A 10,042-nucleotide genomic window follows, 5' to 3' on the forward strand; every position below is an offset into this window, starting at 1 on the left:
TAGGTGGAGCCAGTTTCAGATCCTGAAAGTTTAGGGGGAGCCAGGGCTCCCAGGAAAAGTAGAGATGAGTTTGGACAACCATCACCCAATTCACCAAATAAGGCGGGACTTCTAAAGACTGTCCCTTAGGAGAGGGGCTCGGAGACTTATGGGTAACGGAGTCCTGAATTGGATGGATTCCTGGGAGAGGCGCAGGGAACTGGTCCTCGCAGCTCCCTCTGCGCATGTGCAGTTCTTCCTCATTGTTCGCCCGCTCCCTTGTTTCCAGCTTCGCGCGCGAGCAGATCGCCAGATAACGACGGAGCAGCCCGGCGTCCGCGTCGCTCGCTGACCGGGTCCCGCACGGAGGATGTGCACTGCAGGTGAGAGCCTCGTTGGAGGGTTGCTTGGCCAGGTTTGTGCCCGCGCCTGGTGGAAGCCGCAACCTGCGCGAGTCGCATGCAGACTGACACCCTCCAGCTCTAGCTCCCGGCTCTGCTCTGCCTTTGCCCCTAGAGGAAGCCAAGTGACAGAGCAGCTGGGCTGCGAACCTGCGGGTTCCAGGAAGGGGGTGTGGACATGGGTTTCCCGGTCAGAATAAAGTGCGCTGAGAAAAGGCATCCACGTGTTCAAGGACTGTTTCCAGGAGCTCCTCGAATTTGCATGTGCCCCGGCCAAGCATTCATTAGGGAGTGAAGTCCACCACCCCGGTGAGATGAGACTCATCCTGGTAGCAGGTAGCTGTGCCTGCCGGCTAAGGGCAGGTGGTGGGTCTGCAGTCTCGCAGGCTGACTCAAGAGTTCGAGTTGGAACTACAGGTGGTGCAGATTCTAGCCTTGCCACCGAGTCTCCATGGGCACAATGATGAGCCTCTAAGACTCAGTCTCTCCGTCAGCAGAATGAAGTCATTCCTAAAACCTGTCTCCCGGTTGATCTGAGGAGCGAGCAAGGAAGCACCTGTGAAGCACTCAGCACAGGTCCTGGCAGTCACGAAGCACCTGGGAAATGTTACTGCCCTTTTCACTGTTCTTTCCATGAAGTGTATTATTTGTTCTCAAAGACCCCCTGTGAAATCGGGGTTAATCACCCCGTTTTAACCAAGCAGTAAGCCGAGACCGGAGGTGACGTTTCATGGCCAGTCATGGCAGGAGCTGGGGTGGGATCCTCAAACAGCCTGATTTCCACGTCCCAGGCAGGGTTTGCCCGGCTGCGCGTCCTTCACAGCGCTCAGCGAGTGGCGCTTCCCTGGAGCCGCAAGGAAGGACCTGGAGTGTGTGAGGACTGAGTCTTCCCTAGAGGCTCTTGAGGATTCTTGGTGTCTGCACAGAACCCTCGGGTTACTGCACAATTGAGCCTTCTAGACAGACAGGGTGTCTGTCTGCCCTGTGCCCTCAGCAGTTTACAGACCCCTCAGTCACACTTTCTGGCAGTGGTTCCCAGCATGCATCAGAATCACCTGGAGGCCTTGTTAAAACCCAACAGCGGCCTGGTCCCACCCCCAGCGTTTCTGGGTCAGTAAGTCTAGGGAGGGACCCAAGAATTTGCATTTCTACAAAGTTCCCAGGTGCTGCTGGAGCTGCTGGTCTGGGACCACACGTGAGAGCTGTTGTAGGGGGTGGTGAATTCCAAGAGACAGTGGGCCAGGGCTGAAGATTCCAGTTCATTGAATTTACCCCTTCCGGCCAGGTCCAAATTTCCCTGATCACTCAGCTCTTGGGAGGAAAGAGGGTGGGAACAGGAGCAGGACTCCCACCTGGGGTTTCCCCACCCTCCCCAGATGGGCACCAGGGCAGAGATCGGAGGGACAAGCAGGGTCTGTATTCGCTTGCTCAGAGCAGTTCCTCATCCTCCTGCCCTCAGGTTGTCAAGGCGCAGAGAACTGGTCCTGTGGTTTGTTGTTGTCGTTGTCAGTCAGTGAAAGCAAGGGCCAACTTTCCAAAGAGAGAGGTCAGCGGGGCTGAGGATGGGGGCAATAGTCAGGCTTCATGGGAAGGGAAACCCTTGGACAGGATGAGGAGGACATGGTCTGGGAGGGAGGCCAGGGAGACACTATCTCTACTCCTCCCAGAAAACCCTCCCGCATCAATTCTCTCATCCCTCTCCCGGGACCCTGCCCAGCCCTTAAACCATGCACATCGCCACATCTGGAATTTAGGGCTGTGCCACCCACCTGCCATGCCTGCCTTCATAGCAGCACAGGAAGGGTTTTCAAGGGTTCTATAATCCTGCCTCATTTTAAAAGTGAACAAGATGGGGCCTGAGAGAGTCATTGGCATAGGGTTAAGTATAAGGTTTCTGGAGCCAGACTGCCAGGGTTCAGAGCCCGGCTCTACCATATTACTTTAACGTTCTCCCCCTCAATTTCCTCTATAAAGTTGGAGTAATAAGAGCACCTACATCTCGCTTTATTTTAAGGAATAAACGGGGTAACATCTATAAAGTACTTAGAACAATGCTGTTACATGGTGAGCAATATGCAACTATTGTCAGTATCATTAATGTTCTTACACCTGCATTATTATCTCCATTTACATTATTCATTAGTCAGAACCAAAAGGAGCACCAAGGTCCCCTGACTGCAAATCCCAAGCCACGGTTTTGTCCACCATGTCTCAGTTAAATCAAAGCAAGTTTCTTAATAAAAAGTCCTTTGGAGATACTGCAAACCAAGGAGAACAAATCTCCTTTCCAAAAAAAAAAAATAGATTTTCTTAAAGCACACCCATTCCTATTGTCAGAGGTTCCGATGAATTTTTAACCACAAGGAGTTAAAAACATACGTATAAAAGTACATGAGCAGATTTCTATCAGGTTTTTATTGTTGTGTCATCTTCTACATTTTTTAATGGAAATATTTAAAACATACAAAATAAAGAAAACTATATAATGACTCCCATATACTTGTCATAGCTTCAGCAATTTTCAAAATATGGGCCATTTTATTTCATCTATCTATACTCCCCCAACAGACACACACACACACACACACACACTCCCCACCTTCCACCTTCCTCTACTGGATTATTTTAAAGTAAATCCCAAATATCAAAATAATTCAGAATGTCACATGTTTCATAATGGACCAAAGGGGTGGCATGTTGTCCTTCCTATGCTACGATTTGTGTAACCAGGTCTTTCTTAGTTGGACTTTGCCTTGTTGTATATTTGTCGGCTATTGTATCGAGGGAGGTTATACCTTGTAAGATACCAATAAGAAACAATATGTACTCTCCCCAATGGAAGGCCTGCCTCTCTGAGCTCCTCCTGGTTAGACCAGGGTTGCCAGAGGCCCCTCGTCATACCTGCCCTTCCTGAGGGTCATAGACATCCCCCCCCCCCCCCCCGCGCTGTGGCACTAATCCGTGTGGATTTCTAGACAGCGCCATGAGGACTTCAAGGTAGACCATAGTTCCCATGATACCTTTTCTCCTTCCCTTTCTCCAGCTCTGCCTGCACGGTTCTCCACACTCTTCCAGGGGCGGAAGAAAATGAACACATCTGAGGTGAGTTGTTTACTTATTACCAATTTTTTTCCTGTGAAATCTAAGAGTTCCTTTGCATTTTCAGTAAACACATTTTCTTATCAACTGTTTTTCTTTATTTTTATCATTTCCTGCATTATTATTTCCCTTTCCTTTCTTAATCTTCAAGTAGTTGCCAAGGTCTACATTTTCTTTTTATTCTACTATTGATTACCTTTGATGTGTTTAGCACAGATGTAAACATATGTGTCTCTCCACATCAGGAATGGTTTTTATAGTACCATCCAAATAAGATAGACTCCTCCCTCATCTCAAGCTTTGTGGAAATAATCTAATGCTTTTCTTTTTTCTCTTTTTTTAATAGAATAAATATTATTTTGGGAGTTTTTAGTTAACAGTCGCATCACACCTTTTTACTACTTGGATAATAATTATTTAAACTTTAGCATCCCTTTTCTGATTATTTTTGCAGCCCCAAGGTTGAAGGCAAAGTGACAAAATAATAATTGGTCAGTTATAGTCTTACCTACAATTTAGGGCTGCTTGTTATGTTCTAGTCACTGTTAATTTTCTTACCTGGATTAGCTCAGATAATGCTGATGTTATGAGATAGGTACTTTTTTCTTTTTTTTACTTTTGTTTCGTCTATTTTGTTTAGGTGGGTACTTTTATATGCCCCTTTTGGAGGATATAAGTAACAGATTTAAGTAACTTTTTAAGAGCTTGTGGCTGGAGTAGTTCTAAGGATACATCGTTAGACATTCGGCCAGAAAGACAGTTGAGGCCACATTCACTGCAAACTTCCCACGCACTGTTGGCTGTAAGTTATCATCTGCTTATGTTTCAACTTGCTCAAGAGCTTGGGAGATATCTTAGGTGTAGGATTGCCAGAGAAGACACAGGGCATATAAAACAAAGTATATCCTGCATGGGACACGCATATACTAAAAACTTATTTGTTGCTTATCTGAAGTTCAAATTTAACTGGCAACCCTACTTCTATAGGAAGGGTTTCAAGCACCCGTGCTGACCAATGGAGCTGGCGGTCCTAGCTCAACCAGGGGCCCCGACCTTCCCTGTCTTCTATGGCGGATTGCATTACCCCATCCCAGAGGGCCTGTGGTTGAACCGACGAGGCCACTGGAGCATCACCGTCCATCCCTGTAACAGCTCCTCTTCAAAAGTTTCAGGAATTCTCAGGCGTGGTTCCCACAGCTTCGTCAAAAACTATAAAACTTTGCCCACATACCCTTTATAAATAGCTTTTTAAAAAAATGTTTCCTGTTCAGTTAGCCCCATGCACTCTTCCCTTTCACACCTGTAAGCCACCCACGGTCAGTCCTTTCTGATCTACCGGATCCAGTTCTTCAGCCCTTCTCTCTTCCACCATGATTCCTGGAAGCCAGGTCTTCTTCCTCAGGTTCTGCTGAGTTTTGATAGAGACCCCTGGAGGGGGTTACATGCCTTCTGAGGCTAGGTATCTGAAAGTGCCTTTATTCTGCCCCGTTACATGAATGGTTGATTGCTTACAGGATTTGGGTTTGAAATCCTTTTCCTTCAGAGCATTAGGAGAAAAGATCATCTCCATGGTCTCCTGGCCTTTGGAAAGACGTGGAGAAGTCGTGCAGCAGTTTATTCTTGTGTGTGTGTGTGTGTGTGTGTGTGTGTAGGTAACCTGTTTGGTTTTTCCTTCTTGCAAGTTTGTCTTTACCCTGGGGTTTCAGATGTTTCACCAGGCAGTGCCTGGTTATTTGTTCTTTTTTCAGGCTGCCTGCTCGGTAATTGGATGGTCCTGTTAGGATGAAGACTCGTGCGTTCCGGGATGTTTTCCGTTACTTCTCAGATGGTTTCTCCTTCCCTCCAGCTCTTTGTTCTTGTCGCCCAGAAATCCCATTAGACTGTCAGTGCCTCTCCCGACCGGCATCTATGATTTCTTATTTTTCTTTCATCGTTTTCGTTTTTCTATGTTTTTTGTTCTATGTGTTGAGAGATTTGCTCATTTTTGTCACCTGTATGGTTTGGTTTTCCAGCCTTCTCTTGAGAGTTTGTTTTTCTGTTTTCATAAGGCAGCAATAAAATATTTAGGGTCTGTGGACTTCTTTTTTCACACCTCACTTTTCTCATTTCATAGAAGACTCTTTCATCAATTTGGGAACATCTATTGGAATTCTTCAAAGTTATTCTCTTTGATAAGGGAATTAAACTTGTTTTCATAGTCTTCAGTCTGTTCTCAGTATTTACCTTTCAGGCTGCTGATTTTTAATGACAGGAGATTTGTTTAACAGTCTTCAAGTCTGTTCTTGAGGCTTCTTTTTCAGATGGTTGTTTTTCCTCCTACATTGGGGCCTTTTTTGTCTTTTGTGTGAAAAGAAAGGTAAAACCCTCATTATATCAATTTGGTAGCTGATGTGTGTTACTTGGCAACCAGAGGCCTGTTTCCTTGGCAAGCTTTTCACTGGAATGAAAGGATGACTCGGGGTCTCCCACGTGAATAGTTGGGACATGTGTACAGACAGGCTTCTCTTTAGTCTGTACAGAGGGGGACAAAGCTCGAGGGGACCCCGTTTCCCCTGCCAAATGGGGCAGTGCCTTACCTGAGCGTATCAGTCTGTTTCCCTAGAGTTGCCTTAAAAGAAAAGCTGTGACCGTATCAGGGTGCTAAGCACAGTACTCTGATTGTCTCTTGGGTTGCAAAGTTCATGCAAACACGTGGAGGCGGTTCCCTGCCTGTTATAGAGACCTGGCCTCCTGAGTGTTAACCCTCAGCTATCCCCTGAGCAGGGAAGGAACCACCCGAGGAGGAGGCGGGCCTTCTGTTACTCCTGCTCCCTCTTCTGCGGCCCCGCGTCCACTAGAGTTTCCTGAGCTGGGAGGTCTCGCCAGGCTCTGCACGGAACCTGAGACTTTGCCACACTCTGTATTAAGGGGTGAGCACAGTGCTGCCACTATCTCCCTCCTCTACATCTTCCAGAAGCCAGTCAGCGTTTCTCACTTGCCGCCATCCTCTCTCCCCATGTGCCTCTGTTCTGATACACACATTAGTGTTTTTATGTCTCTTCTTGCTATAGTTTCAGAGGCAGAGGAGAGTGTGTGTGTGTGTGTGTGTGTGTGTGTGTGTGTATGTGTGTGTGTGTGTGTCCAGCCCATTGCATCGAGTTAGGAGAGCACTTATTCTTGAAATTGTCACCACCAGACAGCATTTATTTGACGGCTTGCTTTGGGGGTACCACAGTGGACCAGACCAGGACTGTTCTAGATGCTGCAGATACAGCTGCTAACTCCTGGTTCCTGTTCCTTCGTCGTCACCAGGCCCACTGGCCTTGCCCTGCTGCCCCCAGGCTCTGTGCCCTTGGTCTCCATGCTCTTTGTGAGCAAGGTCCCTGTTCGGATGGCTTCTGCTACCACTGAGAAGTTCCTGGTTTCTAAAAATACATCCTAACCCTACACCTCTCTCCTGAGCCCCAGTTGTCACCTCAACATCTCCACCCGTGGGTGCCACGGACGCCTTCAGTATAACACGTCCAAGAGCCAGCTCTCTCTCCTCCTGCCCAATCTGCTCCCTCTCCTATTTTGCCAATCTCAGTATCTGGCATCAGCATTGACCCAGCTGCTCTGGCACTTACCTGGGACTACTGCTCCTTTCCCCCCCCCTCATTCCATAAACAATTACTGACTAATTCCATTTAGAATCAGCTCCCACTTCTAAATCCTTTTGCTGCTACGTTAAAGTAGGTGGTCATCTCTTTTCATAGTCTATTACCTTCCTCTCTGACTTCTCTTGGAAACAGGCTTTCTTAAACTTCAACACTATCAATATTTTGGGCCAGCTAATTATTTTTTTTAAAACAATAACATGTTTTTATGGATTTTTAGAGAGAGAGAGGAAAGGAGAGGGATAAAGAGATAGAAACATTAATGAGAGAGAAACATCACCCATCAGCTGCCTCCTGTACACCCTGCAACCTGGGCATGTGCCCTGACCAGGAATTGAACCAGTGACCTCTTGGTTACTGGGTCGATGCTCAACCACTGAACCACACCAGCCAGACCAGATAAGTCCTTGCTGTAGAAGCTGGCCCAGTAATATTGTAGGATATTTAGTAGTATCTCTGGACTCCACCCACCATATACCAGTAGCACCCTTTCCTCAGTTGTGACAACCAGACATGTCTCCAGACATTGCCAAATCCCCCGTGAGTGGCAAAATTATGTCTGATCGAGAACCACAGCTTCGAAACACCTGGCACTCGGCTTCTAGAACACTACTTTCAATTTATAATTCTGATGTGTCACTTGTTTACATGGCCCCATTGTCCTCAGAAGCAATCTCCAAAGCAGACATATTGGCCCCAGAGAACTGCACAATCAAGTCTTTTTTTATTTCCTGCCTGTAAATAAAGTACTAGAATGCACTTTCATGTTTCTTTTGTATCTAAAAAGCTCAGAAAAGGTAAGCGTTACTTTTGGTGTGTGGCTGGAGAGTCATAGACATCGAGTATAATTTATAAGAAATACCCAGTAACTTTTTAAAAATATATATTTTTTATTGAATTCAGAGAGGAAGGGAGAGGGAGAGAGAGCGATAGAAACATCAATGATGAGAGAGAATCATTGATTGGCTGCCTCCTGCATGCCCCTCACTGGGGATCGAGCCTGCAAACCTGGAGAAAGACCCAGTAACTCTTACTGATGGGGTGACCAAGTATTTGGAGGCCACTGCTCTATAGAGGAAAGTCCAAAATTTCTCCATGCCTGACCACTAAATACCTCCTACTATTCTATGTCTCATCAAAGCCTCCCACCTTATTCTATTGTAAAGCCCAGGACGCAAGCCGCTGTCACAAAGAACCAAGAGACGCTTCTCATGCAAAAGGCAAAGGGTTTATTTAATTACCAACATGTTGGGGCTTACCAGCTTACTCTGAACGCAGCAGAGCAGCGGCTGCAAGCCCCGACTAAGAGTTTAAGCACAGGTTATATACCCCTCTAGCAAACGGGGGAAGCAAACGGGGGAGCAAACGGGGGGAGCAAGGGGGTCATTCTTCTGGGAATCTTGGCGCCGTTGTGAATTAATGCCTGTCTAGTTGCTAGTTTTTCAGTTTACTCCCGGGCTGCGGCCATCTCCCGTAACCTCCCTGCTGCAGCTGTCTCCCATAAAAGTTGTTTGTTCTGTCTGCCCCTTCTGACCTTCCTGATTGCCCTGGTGCCGTTTGTTCCATCTGCCTTTTCTGACCTGATTATATTGGCACCTCTCATTTCCCCCCTTTTTCTGTGGACGGTTTCTAATCTTAGAGACCTTCTGGCCCAACTGAGGCTGAGTATTGTTGCCTGATAATAAGGAGTTTAATGTCCCCTACTCTCTGTTGTATGAATCCTATGATTCTATTTATAATACAGGGTCCTATGGGGAGAATTAACAACAGGATTATAAGCGGTTCAGCAACTGCTGATAAGAGGGTCGTTAACCATGGCGACTGTGTAAACCAAGATTCAAACCAACTTTTCTGCGCCTCCCTTTCCTTTCGTCGCTCGGCTAGTCGCTGCCGAAGTTTGGTCATGGACTCCTCTACTACCCCTGTATGATCGGCATAAAAACAACACTCTTCCCTGAGGGCTGCACAGAGCCCTCCTTCCTGCATAAACAGGAGGTCGAGACCACGTCTGTTTTGCAGGACTACCTCTGAGAGCGATGTGAGGGAGACGGACTGATTCCACCGTTGCTAGAGGCTCGTACTGGGCATATTTTAACAAATGGTCTGGTGGAGGGGAAAGAAACTATTTTAGCTTTAGCAACTTCTATTGAAATAGGATTTTTCTTCTTAAAATTCCTCCATGGCTATCAAAAAGCCAAATTAAGATTAATTTATCTACTGTCCTGATGTTTGCATAAACACAACAAGAATGGTAACTGACTACCTTTGCTGGAATTTCATGGTTGAATCTTAATGTGCCCCGTAGGGCCAGGAGGCCACGCCACCCAGCTGCCATCAGGCCCGCCTGCAGTATCTGCTGAGTTAGGTGAATTCTTCACCTGTAGCAATTCCACCTGAGCCCACGCTCCAGGCTTTAAGCCCATCTCAGTAGCCCTCCTACTTGTTGCGGCCCAGAGCGTATGGGGGTTCCGCAGGAACGTAGAGGCATCCCTACTGCTCCCCTTTTACTCTTACCAACCGCCAGTGATGGTAGGGCATCGGCCTGACACTCCAGCGCCAGCCATCTTCAGGGCTTCCAAGCAGAATACCAGGCTTCCTTCGTGGCATTTTTACTGGCTTCAAGTCTTTAGAGCTCAGACAGGGCTCTTTAAAACATGATACTCCAGTCAAAGTTTTCCGTTAATAAAACCACTATTAGGAACCGGTCTTATTGAATCTATGCAAAGAAACGTATTGCCATGTTAGCATCGCCAAATTTCGGAGGAATTACATGAGAAGAAAGACATACTGATCTACTCTAAGATTTTCTGACTTTTCACTCTAAACAGGCTTTTTTTTTTTTCTTTTTTTTTTTTTTCTCATGGGCATGGTCATAAAGGCCTGCAAAGCAAAACACAGTGCTGCCAGTGTTAGCTGTCTCTGAACAAA

General features: G+C 46.7%; 1 protein-coding gene across 1 annotated transcript in view; it reads left to right on the forward strand.

Moving 5' to 3' along the window:
* Positions 1-1,420: 1,420 nt before the first annotated feature.
* Positions 1,421-10,042, forward strand: part of LOC102439243 (zinc finger protein 37A) — a 16,765-nt gene continuing 8,143 nt past the window's right edge. The window contains exons 1-2 of the mRNA XM_023756260.1: positions 1,421-1,490; positions 3,424-3,482. Coding sequence (XP_023612028.1) covers positions 1,421-1,490; positions 3,424-3,482 — 129 coding nt within the window. The remainder of the gene's footprint in view (positions 1,491-3,423; positions 3,483-10,042) is intronic.

This window comes from Myotis lucifugus, unplaced genomic scaffold, assembly GCF_000147115.1.
Source record: "Myotis lucifugus unplaced genomic scaffold, Myoluc2.0 scaffold_90, whole genome shotgun sequence".
Classification (NCBI taxonomy): Eukaryota; Metazoa; Chordata; class Mammalia; order Chiroptera; family Vespertilionidae; genus Myotis; species Myotis lucifugus.